The 21,325-nt window shown below is 52.0% G+C and overlaps 1 protein-coding gene across 1 annotated transcript; it reads right to left on the reverse strand.

The window, feature by feature from the left end:
• Position 1: 1 nt before the first annotated feature.
• Positions 2-21,102, reverse strand: POLDIP3 (DNA polymerase delta interacting protein 3). The gene is made up of 9 exons (XM_028115329.2): positions 20,952-21,102; positions 12,425-12,815; positions 11,625-11,711; positions 10,194-10,289; positions 8,193-8,372; positions 7,554-7,631; positions 5,377-5,506; positions 3,013-3,079; positions 2-2,019 (listed from the first exon to the last, which is right to left on the reverse strand). Exons 1-9 carry the CDS (start codon positions 21,008-21,010, stop codon positions 1,842-1,844), a joined length of 1,266 nt encoding a protein of 421 aa, XP_027971130.2. The 5' UTR covers positions 21,011-21,102; the 3' UTR covers positions 2-1,841.
• Positions 21,103-21,325: the final 223 nt, after the last annotated feature.

Genomic DNA, 21,325 nt, shown 5'->3' on the forward strand with positions numbered 1-21,325 from the left:
GGGGGGGGGGGGGTAAAGCCATGCAGGCAGGGTATTTACCATCCCTACTTGAAGCAGAGTCCAAGCAGTGATCCAATTGTCCCCAGTACCTGAGAAACCAGGTCCTACTGCCTTGTAGGTGCTCTCACGGATCAGGAAGGGCAAAGTGTAGGAGGAATGTCTTCCAGCTGCTGAGAAGAACTAAGTTTGCACCCGTTCAAAGGGGGGAAAAGGAAACAAGGGAACAGAAGCAGCATTCTTTGAAAAACCAAAAGGTGGAGCACCATCAGGTACCCTCCACTGACTTCCAAGGCCTGAGCAGCCTTAGAGCTGGAGGACTGAACGGTGTTCAAAGCCTGGGTCCTTCCTGCTTACAGACCAAACTCTGGAAACACGAGTTTCCAGATTTTTCTTCACTGGGCTGGTCTCAAGCAGGCCACGAAAGGCTCTTAGTGTCTCGGGTCCCCTCTACTTCCTAGACTCGTGCCTTTCACAGTGCTCACTTGCTACTGATTCTGTAGAGCTCCCCGAGCCCTGCTGCCCAACTCACTCCAGGTCTGCCACCTGGATTCCCTCTGTAGTCCCAACAAAGCAGCAGGAGACTGAGGAGCCTAGTGGAGCCATGCTGTCCTGGTATTCAGTCAGGGGCTGCCCCTGGGGGCTACAGTTCTGCCCCAACTCACTTGGAAGGGCTGCTCTGCTCTCTCCACGCCCTGCCTACCACCCAGCATTCCCTGCGCCCTTCACTGCCAAGGCAGGGAAAGACCCCTCTGGTCATGGAAGGATGGGGCAGTCACAACACTGGGAACGGTGCCCCTCGGTGGCAGATCGATCTGTGCCTCTCTCAGCATCCCTATCGTCCTGTAAGCATCTTGAGGCCAGAAAGGAAGAGCCAGGAGCAAGCCAGTATCTTCCATTCAAATAATCCCCAGACCCCCAGTGTCACAGAACAAGAGGGAGGCCTTTAAAAAAAAAAAAAAAAAAAAATCCAACTAGCAGAGAGCTGGCATTTGCACCCAAACCAGGTGTGACGAGTGCCGTGCAGGCGAGACATGGGAGGGCTGACGACGCACACCCCTCCTGGCAACGAGACCCAGAAGGCTGAGAGCTGGCGCGGGGCATACAGCAGGATGCAAGGACAGGGAAACGTGAACTCAAGAACGGACTGTGAGCCGCCAGAAGACAGTGCAGCAAGGACTGGGGATGCTCTTCCCAGCAGAGCGGCAGCCTCACCTGCCCTTGCCATGTGGCCCTCTCCAGACCACACTGCCGAGAGCCGATCATGGCGCGAGGACAAGAGGGCTGTGGCCTGATCCCCGCCCAGGCCACCTGCAATGACCAGGCAGGTGAGTGGCGCAGCTCTCGAGCTGACCTGGCTTCCCCTAGGACGGCAGGGGCTCCCACTGCCCACTTCGTTTGAAAGTTTAAAAAAGAGAAAGGGGAGGCAACTCCTCGCCTCTTGGAGAAAAACGTGTCCTTCTTCACAGAGGCCCCTGCCCTGCATTCCACGGGGCCACAAGAAAGCCATCCAGAGAACTCAGGGTACCATTTTCAGACAAGAAATCAGTTTGGGGCTGAGATGAAGGGGAGAGACACTGAGCAACACCAGCCTACCTTGGTGATGAGGTGGAGGGAGAAGAAACAGACTACAGGAAATGTTAACGTACAGAAGAGCACAGGGTAGAACACAACACAGAAAGATGGGTCCCGTCCAGTGAGGAAGCGCTCTACCCCCGGCGACCTTCCCAGGCTCAGGGGCCTCCAGTCCAACGGCCCATTGGTCACAAGCTTTGCTTTAGGAAACAGAGCCACCCTCCTCTGCCCCTGCTTCTGGCTGCCTCACCGCCCCCCACCCCTCCAGCTCAAAGTTTGATTTTGAATTCTGTGGGCTGTGTAGTCACAGAGGCCCCCGAAGACTTGAAGAGCGCTTTCAGGATGGTGTCAGGGTCCACTTCGGCAGGAGGGTTGGATGAGGCGGTAGAATTCACCCTGCGAGGCAGCTCAGTCTCCTTCTTCACTGAGGGGCTGTCACTCAGCCGTCTGCGGAGAGCAGAGAAGAGTCAAAATCCTTGTCAGTTTTCCCTCAGATGGGAAGGGAACCCACCATTTACTAAGTCTGTTATGAGCGCTAGGTGCTGAACATAATGCTTTTTGTACCTCCTGATCTCACGACATTTTGTCGCAAATCCATCATTTTTTAATTTGCGGATGACAAAACCGAAATGCAGCCTGTTGTGATCTGGGGTTTTAACTTTAGGAAATGCTGCATGCCCTTCAGAGACGATCACATACACATCAGCTTATTATGTATTTAGAGAAGGCTTGAAGTCAAGAAATCGGCTTCACTCTGTTTAGCCCAAACTTATTAGGCCGTAAAACCCACATTTTCCAGAATACAACTTATTCCCGGAGTGCAGCTTAAAACACTCGTCCAAATCACACAACTCATTATCTGAGGTTCAAATTCTGGTCTTTCTAAATTTCAAAGTCGGCCTGCCCCACCCCCTGGCAAATCTAGTATCTTCCCCCGAGGTTTTGTCTCCTCGTCTATAAAAGGACGTCCTGCCAATCTACATTTCATGCATCTCAGGCTCCAAAAAAAGCCTCAGTCTGGGCCAGGCATGTTATGTGCAGGTGCGTGTCATAAAACAAGGGCCAGCAGCGGGGCCTGTCTCCACCAGAGTCTGGGACGAGGAGGTGGCATTTTCCATTCACTCGGATGGGGCCCACAGTGGAACAAAGACACACTGGTCTGCTCTCCACTCTCTTCTCGGGCATTTCTGAATTATAAAGCTGAGAACGAGGTCTAAACACTAGCCCCCTCAATCCCCTGCGGAAATGACAGGTCACTCTACACAATTCAGCACCCCGGTGGCCCACCCGGGACGGCACGCCCGGCGTCAGCACGGAGGAAGTGCCAGAGAGGAAAGTGCTGACGCAGGCACGTTATGCGGCAGAATGAAGAGAATCCCACAGAGAAAACAAGGAGAAAAGCTCCACCCAGCCCCCAGCACCGCAGCCTCTGGAACTTACAGCAGGATGGGCTGGTCTGAGGTGATAACGTTCCCGTTCATGTGAAGGTTGCACTTCATGGGCTGCCCTGAAAAAAGACAAGAAAAAAAAAGGTTCTGCGATGAAACTTTGGCTCAGGACAAAACGACAAGGGCTCCACCTCTATCACGAGGGCTCGAAGCCCCCCACCGCCGGCGGCTCCGGCTCTCGACGGCTGACGGGACTGCCAGGCCCTGGGAATCCCAGGGTAGGAGGTCCACGAAACCTCAGCAAGGATGGCACCAAAGTGGAAACAGACCACACTTCTCACTTCGAGCAGGAGAGGAGAGCGGAAGGAAGGGAGAACCTGAACTCAGTGTGACTCTGTCTAAACTCGTTTGTGAGGTAGCAAAGGAAGATGTTTATGCAACAAAATTAAGTGAAAGAAGAATTCAAAAGTGAACACACAGGCTTCCACTTGGTCTATGAAGGATTAACTGCTCCGGGTATTGACTGCGACGCTACTCTACACACTATGAGAGAAGTATAGCAATCACAGCACGAGAGAGGGGGGAAGAGGGAATAGAGCCATACAGGGGTAACATTTCTAATACCTCACTGGAATTAATTTAATACTCATCTGAAATAGATTCTGGTACTGTAAACCCTTGAGCAGCCATTAAAGTAGCGACTCAAAAAATAGTGAAAAATGGGGCGCCTGGGTGGCTCAGTCGGTTAAGCAACTGCCTTCGGCTCAGGTCATGATCCCAGGGTCCCGGGATCGAGTCCCGCATTGGGCTCCCTGCTCAGCAGGGAGCCTGCTTCTCCCTCTAGTCCTCCTCCCTCTTGTGCTCTCTCTCTCACACATTCTTTCTCTCAAATAAATAAAATCTTTAAAAAAATTTATATATATGGTGAAAAAAATCTTTAAAGGACCTAAAATGTCACATTAGAAAATATTCATGCAAGTGAGTGTGGGGGGGGGAGGGAGAAAGAATCATAAGCAGACTCCACACAGAGCGTGGAACTCAATGAGCTTGATCCCACGACCCGAGATCATGACCTGAGCCGAAACCAAGAGTCGGATGCTAAAGTGACTGAGCCACCCAGGCGCCCCAAGACAAAGGAGGTCATTTTCCAATGATCAAAGGGTCACTTCACCAGGAGAGAGCAATTATAAACATATATACAACTAACATCTACAAACATATATACAGCATCAGACCCTCAAATACACAAAGCGAGACTCACACAATTGAGAGAAGTAAACCATCACAGTTGATGATTTCAATACTTTGCTTTCAGTAACGGACAGAACCAGGCAAAAGATCGACAAGGAAACAGAAGATTCAAATAACATTATGAGCTAACCAGACCTAACAGACATCTACTAGTAACAAAATACATATTCTCCTTAAACACTCATGGAACAGAAGGAAACTTGGCAAAGTCACAAATAAATGGAAATTAAAAACAATCCTAAATAACCAATGGGTCAAAGAAGAAATCACAAGGGAATTCAGAAAATACTTTTAAAATGAATGAAAATAACAACAGAACATACCAAAACTTATGGGATGCAGCTAAAGTACTGCTTCGAGAAAAATACATAGCTATAAATGCACAGCTCAAAAAGAAGAGAAAAAGTTGGCAAATCAGTTATCTGGTAAGAGACGCGTTAACATATAAAGATTTCTTTTAAACTCAATTAAGAAGTGGGCAAACAGCCTGAACAGACATTTCTCCACGATATACCAATGGTTCATGAATACATGTAAGAAAAGATACTCAGCATCATTCACCAACAGGGAAACACAAACCGAAACCCCACTGACCGTTACACCAGTGTCGGCATCTCTATAGGAGGTCCCTGGTCCACAGGGTACTCAGTAAACACGGAAAGAACTAATCAGCGGACAAAGGGGCCTGGCAGACAGTTTCTCTGCACAGGCCATCCTGAGATAAATAATGTGGCCGTGAGCTCAGTAAAATCAGGAGCCTGCGCCCGAGGAGCAGCGCTCACCCAGGTGCGAACCGTTAGACAAGGCTTCAGGCCTTTGAGGAATCTGTGTCCCAGCAGTAATCAGACCAACATCTGGAAGGAGGCGGCAAGTACTTTTGGTTTCCCCGGCGAGAACTCTTAAGAGAACCATCCATGGAGAAACGGTGTTTCTCTGCTCACTGGACCGACGTCCCACGGCTGGGTGAAAACGCAGGGCCCTGCACAACAGGCGGCTCAGGGGACCACGCACGCCCGTCTATTCTTGGCGCACGGGAACCTTCCCCCCAGAGGGGCTGGGTGCGCCAGGAGTCTTCCCACCCGTCTCAGAGGGAGGCTCGCTCTGAAGGCCTGCTGCCCGAGAGCGAGCAGCGGGAGGTGAGGTGGCTGCTTTCTCCCTGACTTACCGTCCAAACACCTGTTGTTATACTTCTTATATGCAGTAATGGCATCGTCCTTCTTCACAAAGACCACCTCTGCTACCCCAGGATGGACCAGCCGAGCCCTTTTAAGGGCTCCACACACACAGAAAAGCTCCTGCAAACAACAGGAGGAGTGAGGGTTGAAGAATTTGGGGCCGTTATCCTGCCTGCCTGCCATTCACACCCCCCAGAGGGCTCCGGGTAGACTGGCAGCTGCACTCCAGTTGAATATGCCCAGCGCCCAGGATTTGGGGAGGCGCCGTTTTAGGTGGTGTCCCTGGGACATCCACAGGCCTCTCGAAGTGGGACCAGATGAGGGGACGAGCCAAGCCGGCAGCAAGCAATGGGTCTGGGCTTATAAGCCCTGGAGTCTGTGCGTCCTTCAGCAAGCCACCCCCAAAGACTTCCTGCTTCTGCACCCACTTTCTCCACAAGGATAACAGTTACAGAATTTCTCTGAGGGCCCGGTCATGAAAGGGAACGTGTAGGCTCATCAAAGGCAGTGGTAAATATGTCACTAGGGAATCTGGCAAGTTATTTAACTTCTCTGACAATGAGTCTTCTCTTCTGAAAAAAAGAAAAGGAATGGTCTCGCCTTCCTCCTAGGGTCGCTGAAAGCTCAACTGAGGGCATTTTTTAGGGCAATGCTCTGTAGGCGTGTGTTACCGCCATTATCATGTCCCCTGGCGCCCCCACCTCCTTTTACAGGGCAGGAGGGGAGGCCAGAGAAGGAAGACAATGTGGAGATGGACCACGGAGGCCAGCCAGCACCCATGCCTTATCTTCACCTGCGACTCCCTTCACAAGGCTCTCATGAGGACAGAAGAGGTTTCTGCAGAGGTCACCGAAATGTTTTTCATTATAAAGTGGAAACCGTTAAATACCAAAACCAAGATATGGAACTGAATAATACTAAGTGTGATCCCAATTGTACTGCTGTCGTTCTCTCGATATAACCCGTGTGGGGAAAGGGAGGGTGGCTACCGCTGGCATTCAAGCGCATGGTGATCACCACGGGTGGGCCATTCCCACTACTCTGTATTTTCAAAGATCCTGCCTACAAAGTACCTGCCACTTACTAAGTGCCCAATACACTGTAGCTATTACTACTTTATAATCAGGAAAAAAAATGTTTTAATTCTCTATTAACTTGTCAAGTATCAGACAAAGTAGGCTACAATGCCCATTGTGACTCAGCTGCAAAGAGAGGCTGGAGTCCAGGTGCATTCCTTCTATGATCTGACAGTTCAGAGTTTAAAGGGCACCTGGGTTTTCAAATTAATGGTGGTTTTTTCGGTGCCTAAATGAAAATAAGGTGGAAGAGAAGTCCTGGCTGCATCTGGCTCTGCCCTTACCAGGTTTAGGTTTTGCCCATGACTAAGGGCGGGCCAGGCCAGGGCAATCCAGGGGGGCCAACCACCAGATAACACTGATCTGTCTCACTCCGTTTACTCTGGAATCATCATGAAAACCCCTAGGGGAGGCAGAAGTTCCAAAGACTCACAGGAAAATGGGAACCACTGGGCTGGGAACCAAGGGACTGGAGGATCCCATTCAAGACCCACCCAGCACCACGCCCTGGCCCTGGGTGAGTCGCTGTGAAGAAGAGTTAGCACAGCCAGCCCGACTGCTCTCTGTCGAAAAGACCTGCTTCCAAGGCCGGATCTTGGCTGGTGTCGGGCAGCTCGGAAATTGGGGAGGGCTCCCACCGCCCTAGGACGTAAGAGGGGCTCACTGAGCCTCATCTATGCAAATAACGTGGTTTATGCTGAACACCTGCTTTCCCCCTAGGAGTCTGGGACGCTCGTATGCAGGGGCAGGGGGAGCCTACACGACTAGTTCCTAGTAAAGACCCTGGGCACTGAGTCTGTACCGAGTTCCCTGCTTTCACGTGTCATAGCTCGTTGCTGGGGGAATAAAGTGCATTCTGTGTGACTCCACTCGGGGAGGAATCCAGAAATCTGCACCTGTATTCCCCCGGCATCTGCCCCACGAGCCCTCCTCTTTGCAGATTTTGCTCTATATCCTGTAAGAAATCTCAGCCCCAACAGGACTCTCTGCAGAGTCCCATGAGCCTCAGGGAATTAGCATACCTGGGGATGGTCTTGGGGCCCCTTGACACAGACCTGAGAGCTAGAATCCTGGCAGGACACAGTACTCACCACAATGTCTTCCTCAGTGACTCGAGGGTGCAGATTGTTCACGGTCATCTTGGTGCCTTCCAAAGGGCTGAGGACAGGCTGCCAGACAAGACAGTTCCCAGAATCAGACAACAGCTGTGCGCTCAGCAGCAGCACGCGAGTGACCAGGAAGGCCCAGAGGAAAGCCCCCTAGGGAGCCTGTCAGAGTCACGCCCCACCACAACGCTCAGGGCCCGAAACGCTCTCGCCACCTCCGAGATATGCCCGACACTCGCAGGCCTCTGAGCCTCCGCATGGAATGCCAATCATGTGTCAAGACCCACCCAGCTCAGGTGACACTTTCTCCTTAAAGCCTTCCTGACTTGCCCAGTAAATCAAATGCTCTTTCCTCACGGCTCCCAGCAGCTCTCCTCGGGGCAGACCTCTGTTCTATCACCAGAGTTGCTCGGTCTGCAGCTCCGTTTCTTCTACTCGCCCGCAAGCTTGTGGAGGGCAGGGGTTGCTGAGGCTTGGTTTACTCATTTGTAAAATGGAGGTGACAACGCCCACCTCACGGAGGTGCTGCGAGGACTCAACAGGGTACACACAACACACAGCCCACCCACCACAGGCTGACTCTCAATGGGTGCAGTTGCTTCCCCTCCTTCACCTTCACCTCACCTCAGCAGGTGGGAGCTCTTTCGGGGGCTCCTCCTTGTTCACTAGTGTCCGAGACATGCTGGTCAAGGCTTTTGTTCGAACAGAGGAGGGGAGGGCAGGAGCTGTGTATGCATCATTCTGAACCACTTTGGTGAGAGGGAGGGCCTTAGACACAGAGAACTTGGAACTGCTCAGTCCGGCCTAAACAAAGAGGCAGACAGGAATCTGAGAAGCTAGAGAAGAAGGCAAGAGAGAAGCCCTATGGGGCCGACAACGCCCACCCCCAAGGCCTCCCAGCTCCCCAGCTCCATTAGAGACCGGAGCCAAAAAGGCTGCCTGTGACTTCCCCCAAGGAAGAGGCTGGAGGAGAGAAACGCAGTCTGCCCACGTGCTCACAGAAGCCACGCTCCAGTGCAGGAAACCCCTGGGGAGAAACTTCCACGCAGGCCTGACGTGGAGCCACAGGCCTACCCAGACCACTGAAATTTTTTTGAAAACCCTATGATTTGGGGCTAAGCAGAAGGCCAAAAGCTTAAAGTTCATTCCCAGATATGTCTCTATCACAACGGGCTGATCATCAGCTCTGAGCTGGCCTGGCAGAGGAACCCACTCTTCAGAAGGTCTAGACTCCCAGCTTCTTGGTTCCTGTTTCTGCCACACGGAGGCATCATGCGTAGCCCTGGCCTGGCCGGCTCCCAGACCGTGAGGGACATGTTGGCAGAGTCGCCGTGCAAGCCAGCAGAAACTGTTCCCTCCCTCCCCTGCCCCCGCAACCGGGGATGGAGTCCTTTGGAAATATAAACAAGGAAACTCCTTGGTATGAATGTATCTGAAGAAAAACATGTATGAGGCAGAAACAGCAGGTGACCTCGCTGATTGAAGACAGTGCCTGCAAGGTACTGACTCAGGAAGAAGGGAGGGCTGAAGCCGCCAGAGGGGCAGAGTATGGGGCAGGGTTGGTTCACCAGCTCCTCCGAAGCAAACGAAATGTCTTCCAGGGCCCCACATTTCTTAAACTGCTTTTTGATTATTGACGGCCAGTACAGTATGATACGTGTGGCCTGGGAGGCAGACTGTGTAAACATGACTCTTAGATCCGCTACTTATAAGCTGGGTGATACTGAACATGTTTTAACCTCTCTGGGCCGATCCCTCACCTGTAAAATAGGACTAATAACAGCACCCACCTTACTGGGTAGGAGAGTAGGGGAGTCTTAAATTAGTTAACACAAATTCTGCATTCTTTCAAGTAGGGTGAGCCAGGAACTGAGCCAGCTGACTGCTCCCCTGGTAGTGGACCTTAGCAGTTCAACCAGTGCAAAGGCCCAGCCCCTTCTAAACCATTCAGCTTTAAGAACTTCAGCGGTAACCAGGAAACAGGGCCATACACTCAGTGCGGTGACAAAAACAGAGTCTTTGGGCCTCTGAGGGCCAAACAAAGGCACTTGGCTCGGTGCCCCCGGCTGCCCTCCCTGTCATGGGCTATACCCACTGCTGCTGGCCACCCTGATGGTCCCAGATACCGCTCTTGTTCCTTCTCTGCGTGGAATCTGCCCAGCAGCCTAGTCTAGCAAGCTTGCCCGGCATGCAGGCTGCACCTGGTGGGGCGCACACGAAAGGTGCAGCTTATTCCTGCTAACACACCAACTGAGGGGATCCGGTGTCAAGAACGGGCCGGAGCTGGTGAACATGGAGGGAAGGGGACATGCAGAACGTCCTGCCACAAAGGAAAGAAAACGCGATTCCCTCCCCTGGGACCTCACATTTCCCCTGCAGGGTCTCAAACAGCAAGCGGAAGCTGCAGCCCAGCACCTCACTAGCTGTGGGGCCTCGAGCACAGAACTGGACCCCCTGGTCTCAGCATGTATAAGCCAGGGATTGCATCTGCATTAGCAGTTCTGAAATTCTTATGACCCACACGAAGAAAGATTTCTGAATTGAAAGGCCGTACTCTCCACCACCTCGCCCATCCACCGGACCAGATGCACACAGTGAGTGCAAGGAAAACATAAAATGTCTTACCACGTGGTGGAGAAAGCCACCCGAGGCTGCAAATTTCATCTGTTTACTAGGAATGGGAGCTACAGAGTCATCATCATCTTCCAAATCATATAAATTCTGAAAAGAAAGAAAAAAAAGCTAACATGGCCTGCAGGCCCTCAAAGGACATTTGGAGCAAGAACAGCAAGACACATGGAGCCAGTAGCCGGAAGGAGAAGTGGGTGGCGGGAAGGGGAGGGCCGGGGGAGACCAGCCCGGGAGTCAAATCCTCACAGGCCAGCTCTCCACCCACAAGGGCCCAACAAAAGTGCTGCAACCTCCACGTACACGAGAACTACCTTTCCACAAGCAGGCAACACCTAGAAACACCTTAAAACATGTATTTATAATCAGTTTAGAAATTTCACTGTTGGCAGTCCGGCCTACAGAAATAAATCCAAACCCCAGAAAGAGCTTTAGCCACAAAGATGTTCACAGAAGGATTTCTAACAGTGAAAATTAGAGGAAAATGGCTTAAATAAACTGGAACATCAACTCAATGGATTATGCAGTTAGTAAACATGTTTAGAGTAAATGTGAATCACAGGAGTGCTTGAGTTATAAAGTGAAAACAGAAGGACACAAAATTGGATAATATAATAATACACGCACAACTACAGCTAGGCATTAACTCAATAATAGTGACACTTAAAAACACAAAAAACCAGAAGGAGCCAGGGCAGAATTTCAACAGCAGCTGGCTTTGGAGAGCAGAAGCACAAGGACTTTTTTCCTTCTTATTCTTTCTGTATCTTGCAACTGTTCTACATTAAGCACATACTACTTAAATAACAAAAAAAGAGAAGACTTTCAATTTGCCTCTCTGCCCCTTACATACCCACCCCCCACTGTAAGTTTTTTTTTATTTTTATTTTTTAAACTCATAAACTGCAGGGGCTCCGCTCCTGGGTGGCTCAGTTTGTTGAGCGTCCGACTCTTGGTTTCGGCTCAGGTCATGATCTCAAGGTTGTGGGTTCTGGCAGGGACTCTGCTTGGGTTCTCGCTCTCCCCCTGCCCCTCCCCCCGTTCGCACGCACTCTCCAAAATAAATCTTTGAAAAAATAAAAATAAAAGTAAATAGGGGCGCCTGGGTGGTGCAGTCGGTTAAGCGTCTGCCTTGGGCTCAGGTCATGATCCCAGGGTCCTGGGATCGAGTCCCACATAGGGCTCCCTGCTCGGCGGGAAGCCTGCTTCTCCCTCTGCCACTCCCCCTGCTTGTGCTCTCTCTCTGACAAATAAGTAAATAAAGATAAATAAAAATTTAAAAATAATCATAAACTGCAAAAACCCAAATGTAATCCCTCCAATTCCTCAAATTGGGAGCCCTGGGCCAGGCCTCGTTAATCCACCCAGTGGAGCTGCTCAAAGCACACGCACGCTCACGCCCACACGCTCACAGTCTCACTCTCTCACCTGCTTGGCCGGGTGGTTATTGACAACGTTGATCCTCATTCCAGCAGGATGGGTGTGCAGCGGTGCCATGACCTTCTGCTGGGGAACCTAGAAACACACAGAGATCATGATTCATCCCCAGGGGTCCACACGTGTTCTCCACGAGAATCACTGAACCTGAAATATGGTGGCCCTCAGCTGTGGCCTGTGGTAACCTCCAGAGTGCCTCGTGCCCAAAGCAGGAGTGACAGGAAGCCTCGGCGTCCTGCTCAGTGAACCTGGCTCAGTAAGTGTTCGCCGCCACCGCTGTTCCTGTTCCCGAAGTCGCCGTGACCACTGAGTGCTGTGTGCATTTCCTTCGGCGGCTGTGCAAGCGGCCAGTGCCCTGGATGGGGGGCCGGGTCTGACCAGGCCCCTGTCCTGGACCTCCCACGGACAACTGTGTTAACTCTGGGCACAGTAATTCACGGCCTGAGACCCAGAGTCTTTTATAAAACTGGGGTAGTGGTCCCAGAGTTGCTGTAAGAGATGAATTAGGTGCTATGGGTGAAGTGCCCGCCACACAGCACACGCCCCACGAGTACCTTGTCTTCTCCCCTCTTCCCCGCATCACGAGCTCACCGGAGAAAGTCACTTACTTTTTCTGGAGCCCCCTTTCTTCTCCATAAAACTAGATTAAAACCTTGCCTCCCTCATACAGTTACTGTACAAACACTTGGGAGAAGTGTCATTTTGCCCCAACACTCCAGGCCCCCGCTCCCTGCCTGAATCCACAGTTGTTCCTGGCTCCCCAGGAATATATGGCAAGAGTCACACCTAACCTGGATGGTTTTGGTGAGCTTCAGGGCAGGGGTCACTGTCCCGACGGGTGGGCTCAGGAAGGTGGCTGGGGAATTCCGCTTCAAGCTGATCTTCTCGCGGGCATCGGCCACCTGGCGGGGCTTCGGGGGCGCCGTGCTCTGCTGCTTGCGCGAGTTCAGCATCTCTCTGGCATCCTGCACTTTCCCTTTGATCCGGAACCGAGCATCTTTTTGCAAAAGCTTTTCCCGGGCATCCTTGACTCCCAGCTTGAGCCGGGCGTCCGAGAGGCCAATCTTCTGCCGGGCATCAAATCTCTGCTGGAAGGTGGCAGTGCGGGCTGGCTGGCTGAGGAGGCTCTGCTGGATCCCAACACGAGATCGAACACCTCCGACTCCTGGTCTGGCATTGAGACTGCAAGTAAAAATGGCAATATTAAGCGGATCTGGGTTATCAATAGTAGCCCACGGAAGTAGAGTCGTTGTAATACTGGGAACAGGGGGGAGTTCCTGGAGAAACCAGAAATCTGCTCGCTGAGGAAACAATTAAACCTATATTGAAACTTTTCTTCCCAGTTTATGGCTTTTAACTTTGCCTTGCAAAGAAAATGAGGAAGAAGGGCCTGGTGGTTTCAGTCACTTAGGTAAGACTGTTTTGCTCCCTAGACCAGGTATTCTGAGACACCATTAGGGACAATAACCTACAAATGATGCTAGTCAAAAAAAAAAAAAAGCATATCCCCCCCAAATATCCTAACCCCACACACCTGAAGAGCAACTTCAGTTTCCAAAGCTCTTCCACAGCCGTGCTCTCAGTCACCCCCCCAGCACTCTGTGAGGTGGGCCAAACAGGCCTAGAGAAGAAATGATTAACGAAAGGTACCCGGCATGCCCCTGGCAGCCCAGGCCTCCGGTGCCGGCCAATGCCCCTCTGGGCTGGGAGCGGAAGCTAGCCCGCTAACAGACTGAACACACAAGGACTTGGTAGGAAAGAAAAACAGTCACTGTCTGAGTTGTTTCCAAACACCAAACGTGTGGGTATTTCCCTCACATCAACTGTTCTTGAACTCTCTGGACACCGGCTGGGTGTCCTACAATTCAATTCTGACACTATTACCCAGAGTCAGCACAAGAGACTGCCCTCACTTCAGATGCCAGTCCCAAGTCCTGGGCTTCCCACACTTCTGACAGACTAGCTAAAATTGAGGAGACCCACACCCCCTCCTCAAGTTTGAGAATTTGCTAGAATGGCTCAGAGAACACAGCAAAAACAGTTTACTTACTAGTATCAGTTTATTATAAAAGACACAATTCAGAAACAGTCAAATGGAAGAGAGGCATAAGGTATAGGGGAAGGGGTGTGGAGTTTCCATATCCTCTCTGGGGGCACCACCCTCCCAGCACATAGCTGTGTTCACCAACCCAGAAGCTCCCCCAAATTCCATTGTAGAGGGGGTTTTATGGAGGTCCCATTATGTAAGCAAGGTTGACTGAATCACTGGGCGCTGATGACTGACTCAATCTCCAGCCCCTCTCCCCTCCCTGGGGGGTAGGGAGTAGGGTAGGGCGTGGGGCAGAGCTCCAAGTTCCAACTAATCATGCCAAGGTCTTTCTGGCAACCACCCCCATCCTGAAGCTATCCAGGGGCCCATCAGGCATCACCTCATTAGAACATAAGATGCTCCTACTACCCTTGTAACTCAGGAAACTCCCACGAGTTTTAGGAACAGAGTTTTATCCCAGGAACCAGCAATAAAACCAAGTATGTATTTATCATACTCACCACCAACAAGAACGTCAAATTCAGAAACTGTTAAGATTGGAAATGAACTAAACTCCATTAAACAGGCCCCATTTGCTTGTGGGGTTCCTCTGTTGGCCCTTCAGTGGCCTGTGAGCAAAGCGAAGACCATTCCAAGTACAATCCTGGAAGTCCTTCCTGGTGTCTGCAGGCTGCTCCCTCGCTCCACCTGCCCACCACACCACGAGGCCGCTCTACCCCGGCCTCTCGCAGCAGGTACCCTTGCCCGGGGACTTCGGCTCCCAAGGCAACATCTCCTCTTGGGGAAACCCTCCCTCACTGATTCTTCCAGGACAACCCTCCTTTGTGCCTGTAACTACATCTGCTTGTTTTCTCTTCCCCATTGGACTGGGAAGGGGGAGAATGGGCCCAGTGCTTTCTAAGTGGTGTTGAACCCTGACTGAGCATTAGAAACTCCTGTGGAACTGCTTAAAAACACAGCTGTCCAGACCCCACCCCACAGCTACGGAATCTAAAATCTGGGTGAAGGCCTGGGCATCTGCATTTTTTACCCCACAGGCAATCCTGGATGACGGCAGCGTTCAGAATCTCTGACCTGGTGTTAGAAGGCAAAACTCTACGGAACAGTCAAGTTCCTATACGGTTTCCCACATCTGTGTCCAGGCCTCCCCAGAGGCCTCCTGCACACTGGCCAAGTCAGCGAATGCTCCTACTGCCTCACCTTTCCCCAACTGATGGGAGGGAGACTATCCACCAGCTCCTGTGCTAACAGCAGGAGCATAGCCAAGGTACCAGTAAAGGCAAATCTGGACCTTCATCTTGTTATCCTTTGACCAGTGGAAACGCCTGCTGTCTCCAGTATGCTAGAGGACTGCCTAAGGCAGTGATGCACATACCAATTTTCTTTGAAAAATGGCAAGTTACTTTAGAATTCAATTACTTTCCAATGGGTCTACACAAGAACTGGGTGGAAGAGAGAGGGAAAGGGTCATTTACAGAACTGGTCAGTTAAGGTGGGGTGGGGTGGGGTGCCCTACTTGCTGGTCCTATTTTCTCCTGTAAAGGAGTGGGTTAAAAAAAAAAAAGGCAAGGTCAAAAGGAATGGGTGTTTAGGGAGTTCAGTAAGCACAAATTAGGGAGACGGCAACAGATGCGTGTGGCAGACAGCACCCGCCCGCCCCTGGAGCAGCCCACCCTCGGTTTCATGGTCTGCAAGGTCTTGACAACAGTGGGGCTATTCACTGTAGCGGCACCAAAACCCATAGCTTGAGGGGTCCCTGGAAATTATGAAGGGCACACAAACTTCTTAATAAAGCCCAACCCCCAGGGCCAAGTAGCAGGTGAGGTAACCCCACTGGTTTGTTTAAGTGCTTTCAGCTCCCTACATCTGTTGATGATGCCCATCAAAGAAATGCAACAGGCTATCAGTTCGGACCAGGAGCTACTACTGAAGGCCTACTCGTAAACTGGGGAAAAGGGTGTTTTTTTTTTTTAGATTTCACCCATTTATGTGAGAGAGAGAGAGACACAGCGAGAGAGGGAACACAAGCAGGGGGAGTGCGGGAGGGAGAAGCAGGCTTCCCGCCGAGCAGGGAGCAGGGAGCAGGATGCGGAGCCAAAGGCAGCCGCTTAATGACTGAGCCACCCAGGCGCCCCGGGAAAAGGATTTTGATCAACATTTACTGTCCAGATCTGGACGAAACCAGCGTTAGCAGAAAGCACTCCAGACAAAAACTGTTCACTTACCACGCATGGGGCCTCTCTGAAGCCAGAGGCCTTGGCTGGGAAATCAAGTCACCACAAAGAGCATGATGGTAGGGGCACTGCTGTTCCAGGACGGGGAGGACCAAAGCCTCTGGGGACGCTGCATACAACCAGATGCCCGTAGGGCTGAGAGGGCTGGGGAGAGCCGAGTGTGCCCCAGGCCCTGGGCACAACACCCCACAGCCCACAGCTTACAGCCTCCTGGCCCTCGCAGCTCTGGTGGGCCCCTTCTGCCCTCAAGAGCGTTCCCTCACTTCTCCCTTAGCACTTCACAGTCCGAGGCGCCCTCCCTGGGGCAGTTGAACCTTGGACACAAGTGCCGCAGAGGTGCTTACTGTGCTGAATCACAAGGCTCTGTTTCCAAGCCTGTACCTCCTGCAGGACCAGGAGCCTCTCCTGCATCTCCTTGCCTGGGGCAACCCCGCACCAGGCGGATAAAAAAAAGGCTCAAAGAGCTTTCCTTTTATTTATTTATTTATTTTTTATTGTTATGTTAATCACCATATATCAAAGAGCTTTCCGGTCCTGAGCACCCGCCAAGTGCCAGGGACCCTACAGGGCCTCCCTCCCCTGGAACTCCTCCTTTCACCCTCCCAACCTTGAGAATGAGGCTGCCAAGCACATGTGACAGGTGAGGAGGCCCTGCTGAAGGCCACTCCGGGCTTGCCCGTATCTAGTTAGAGCGCATGGGTCAAAAATAATGACCAGAACTTGAAGAGTTAAAGAGGGGGTGTGCTGTCCCCAGGCTGAGGAACAGCTCACACAGCCACACGCTCTAGTGACCAGAGGGTGAGAAGAGGTCCACCTGGGGGCGGGAGGGGACGTGGCAGGGAGGCAGGAGCGCGAGGAAGCTACTTCCCGGGTTACACCAGTTCCTTCAACCCCTTTCATGAGCAGCTCTAGCGGCCTCAGTGCTCAGGCTTTTCATCATCACGGCTCCTCCTCCCGCATGAAGAGACGGCTGTTCATCCCAGCAGGCAGCAGCGCCGGGAACAAGGCAGGCATTAGTCATCAGGAATTTTTCAAATAAACACTCCTGCTAGGAGTGGGTCTCCAAAACACAGAGCTCGTGGTGTTACCCTCCTGTTCCAAGAACTGCCGAGGGCTCCCTAACAAAGCCCAAGCCCTCGGCGGAGCCTCTGGTCTGGCCCCAGCTTCTGCCCGCAGCCTCACCTCCCACTGCACACTCTCTGATGTTCCCAAAACACATTCTCCACGTTGGGCCTCAGTCAATGTTGGGGAGGGGGCGGGGGAGGCGTGGAACAAGGCTCTGCACTGCCCCACCCGGCCACACAGACACAATGCACCCCCGCCCTGCTTCCAGGGCCCCACTAGGTGCTCCACGGGGTCCTGGGAAGAGCACTGTGGGTCAGAGGGCCAGGGTCCCCACTGGAACTTCGCGCTCTCTGCCAGACCCCGACCACAGCTGGCTCTGGACAGATGTCTAGTCTGAAGGATTCAGGCCTTTGAGGGGGGCCCCGGATTACTATTATAAAGTGGATTTTAATCCATGGGGTCTTTGGGTTAGAGTTAAGTGTACTGAGGTCACCTTTACAAGAAGAAAACACAGATTAGTTCTGTTACAGAGAGTCAACCCTCGATTAGGTGCTTCACAGACACATCCCCTTACCCTCCAAGAGAGTCTTGTGCAGATGTTTTGTTTTAAATCCCATTTCTTCCCCTCCAAGTTACATAACAACTAATTTTCCTCCTCTGTGTTTTAGGTCTACATTTCCTTTATCTTACTTCAACAAGGAAACAAGCAAGGAGTACCCGGACCAGAGCCCTGGCCTGAACTGAAAAGTTGACCAACCCCCTTCCCCACGGCTCCAAGGACTCCCCAGACAGGGCAGCTGGGCCAGAGCTGCTCAACCCCACCACACTCATGGTCCGACCATCCCACGAAGGCTGCCTGCCACCTTAGATGAGCCTTCTCTAACTAGGAGGTGGCAGTGGACAGACAGCGATCTTCTGAGAGCTCAACAAATCAAACCACAGTGGGTGACTTTGCAAACCTGACCAGCAGTACTCACAGCTTCAGGAAAAAAACGACAAGAAGAACAGGCCCGCACTGCAGGTGGTGCCCTGTGCTGTCCTGGGGAGACTCATCCATGGGTCCTGGGCATGGAGGACAGTGCCTCACCCTAGCTGAGTGAGGTATCACTCAAAACTCTCCCTTTCTCTATTTTCACATTAATCATGGAAATCTTTTGATGATTAATTGGGGCCCAGGTAATAATAATGATAACGACCCCTTTCTTGACTTACATGGTGTGATGAACACAAAACCCAACGGCTGCTCTAAAGAACAAGCACATTCCATGACCTGTGGGCAAACAGGTTATTTACACTTACTTCCACAGTTTCTTCTGCTATTTTCACTAAAACGAATAAAGTTTTTGGAGATCATCACTGGTTCTACTTAAATGACCAAGCACAAAGTTCCTCCTGGGACCTCCACGCAATGCCATTCCCTGGTTCCCAGGAAGGGTAGAGTTCTTCCAGGAAGCACGTAAGACAGAATATGCTTACTGTAGGAAATTAGCTTAGACCTTTCAGTTCTTGACAGGGATGCCCTGGACGTAGTCTTCATTGTCTTTGCAAGCAAAAATAAAAATGAAGTTTCCACCAGGTTTAACCCAAACACAGCATGCAGACCAAACTAGTATGTAGAGTCTGATGCATGTTCCCCCAATCCAACCTTCATGTTAACGGCTAGGCAATATTCTCTCACATATTCTCACACAAAATTGGAATGTTACTTCTTTATTTAAAAGCCTTCAATAATGATGATGAGAGCTAACATCTACTGGACACTTAGAACCATCAGATACTTTTAAAAGTACTTTAGATATATGAATTCACTTAGTCCTAACAATCACCTGACAAAATAAACATTATCTACATTTTATAAACGAGAGAGGTATGGAATGGTTAAGTAACTTGCATAAGATCATGTGGAGGGGCGCCTGGGTGGCTCAGTCGGTTAAGTGTCTGCCTTCAGCTCAGGTCATGATCTCAGGGTCCTGGGATCGAGCCCCAAGTCAGGCTCTCCCTGTTTAGTGGAGAATCTGCCTCTCCCTCTGACCCACCCCCCTCTCATGCTCTCTCTCTCAAATAAATAAAATCTTAAAAAAAAAAAAATCACATGGAAAATGAGAGAAGGGAATCGAAACTTCACAGTTTGACTCTAGGGCTCCAATCCTTACCTATTGCTCCCCATCGGGGAGGGGTTTAGGCTTCTACTCCTTTAAAAGAAAGATCCACGAAAACTGCCCTCATTTGCTGAACCATTACTACTGGTAAAAACTTTACACATTTTTATATTCTCATCCTTGATCTCCTCACAACCACCTGCCAGGAACCATTACTACAAATGAGGAAACGGCCCAGCTCAAAAGTCATCTTGCCAGGGAGGCACAGAACCCAACAGGCCCAGCAGGGCACCACGTCTGCCTGGTTGCACAGCTCCCGTTCATCCCATGGATCCCACCCGATGCCCAACACCAGACCGCACACCTGGGCGCCAAGAAAGTACAGACCCAACAGACAGTAACAGACCACCTGCAGTCAGGAACCGAGGGGAGTGACTGCAGAAAGAGCATGTCCTGGGAAACTGGTTCATTCAGCCACTGTCCAGCAAACCTATGAAACCCAGACAGACTTCGAAGTGGCCAGAGGACTCAGCACCAACTCCACACCAGTTATTAGAGGGAAGACCTAGGAGAGACCTACTCACACAGCAGAACTACTCACAGAGCACAGACTGAGTAAACTAATGCTTCCTGTGTGCCTGTTACGAACGACCCCAGGTGAAGGGCTGGCTGGTGAATTACGTGGTGGCGGCAGGTGCAGTGGGTATCCGTGTAGGGGGCTGGGGGTGGGGGAATACATTTCAGTTAGCAACAGAAAGGATCTATTTTCTAGCCACCCGCACACAGGAGGTATTAGTAAACACCTGCTAAGTGAATGACGTCTGAGAAACAGTATCTAACATCTTTACAGCCTGTTTACAAAGACACTTGAACTAATGCAACGTGTGCTGGAGAACTACTGGCCGGCGTCCCACTTCTTCATACAGGTGAACCGGCCCTCACAAAGGCTGGAAATGACTAACAATATTTAAGGGTCCAGAGGAAATTTGGGGCACAGCGCCGCAAATCATCTTCTCACTCAGATCCAGAACAGTCTTCTCCGACAACTCGGAGCTACAACCATCACGAAGCTCTAACCTCCAGTCCCACCATTTTTTTTTTTTTTTTTTTTTTGCCCAAGCCTGAGGCCAACTAGAAGGTACTCAGCCCCGACTCTCAGCTCTTCGTGGCCTCGAGCAAGTCACCCACTCTACATCTCCCGGCCTCAAGCTGTCTGTCTGCAAAATGGGGAAAATATCACTACCTGGCCGATACGGTGGCGAAAAGAGCAACTGGGACAGTAGTTACATGAAAGCGCTTACAGAACTTGAAACGCCGCGCAACGGAGGCAAGTGTTTCATAGAGGCGGCAGAGCGGGGAAGCGCACCTGGGATTTGGGAGTTAAGGTCTGGGTCTCAGCTTCGGCGGTAACAAGCAGAGTCTGAGCAAGTCACTTCCCCGCTAAACTTCACTCGTCCTAACTCTAAGGCCGCGCGGAGATGGTGGAGCAGCGGGACCCGAGGGCCAGTCTTCCCAGGGGAGGGGGCTGCGCCGGGGCAGACCTTCCGGACCCCTCCCCCCACGGGACGCCCACCCCCACCCCCACCCCCACCCCCAGGGCCGCTCCCACGAAGGGGGCGCCCCAGCCTCGCCGCCGCCGCCGCCGCCAGCGGCCCCGCCGGCCTCCGCGGAGCGACGGCGCTTCCAACCAGTGCGGACGGCCGAGCGGCTGGGCCCGCGGCGGCGGCGGGGCCGGGCCAATGAGGAGCGCGGCTACGGCAGGGGGCGGGCGCAGACGGCGCTCCGCGTCGCTCCCGGGCCGCTCCCTCCCCTGCCCCGAGCCCCGCTAGGCTACCGGCCCTGAGCACCGGAGGGAGAAAAGGCCGCTCACCGCCCCTTCGTCGCAGCCCCGCGCTTCCGGATGAGCTCGTCCAGGGAGATGTCCGCCATCTTGCACTGCCGAGCGAGCCGCGAGCAGCTTAGGCTCCCTCGGCCCTCGAGCCCGCCCCTTCGGCCGCTACGGAGCAACTAGCTGCTTCCGGCGTGCGGCCCACGAACTCTCGCGACAGCTCAAACCGGGCAAAAACCGGAAGGGGCGGGGAGGTCCCGTGAGCCTTTGCGACGCCAGCTGCTTATCTGCATACGGCGGTCGGCGCAACTATCGTTGGGGGGTTCTCTCTAGACACCAAATAAAATGGAAAGCGACATAAACAACAAACTAAATGAATAAGACAAACTACAAAGGAACTGGGTTCTTAGTTCAAC

The sequence above is a fragment of the Eumetopias jubatus genome, unplaced genomic scaffold (genome assembly GCF_037043125.1).
Source record: "Eumetopias jubatus isolate StellerSeaLion01/CBP00866 unplaced genomic scaffold, mEumJub1_p1.0 scaffold_8, whole genome shotgun sequence".
Classification (NCBI taxonomy): Eukaryota; Metazoa; Chordata; class Mammalia; order Carnivora; family Otariidae; genus Eumetopias; species Eumetopias jubatus.

What these genes read in the sequence shown, in the direction of transcription:
- POLDIP3 (XM_028115329.2), bottom strand. Translation starts at nt 21,010, where the DNA reads ATGGCGGACATCTCCCTGGACGAGCTCATCCGGAAGCGCGGGGCTGCG. An exon ending in AGCTCACCAAAACCATCCAG is followed by an intron (nt 11,712 to 12,424) that starts GTTAGGTGTGAC and finishes GTGTGTTTCTAG; the next exon opens with GTTCCCCAGCAGAAGGTCAT. An exon ending in TCAGACCAGCCCATCCTGCT is followed by an intron (nt 2,020 to 3,012) that starts GTAAGTTCCAGA and finishes TGCTCTCCGCAG; the next exon opens with ACGGCTGAGTGACAGCCCCT.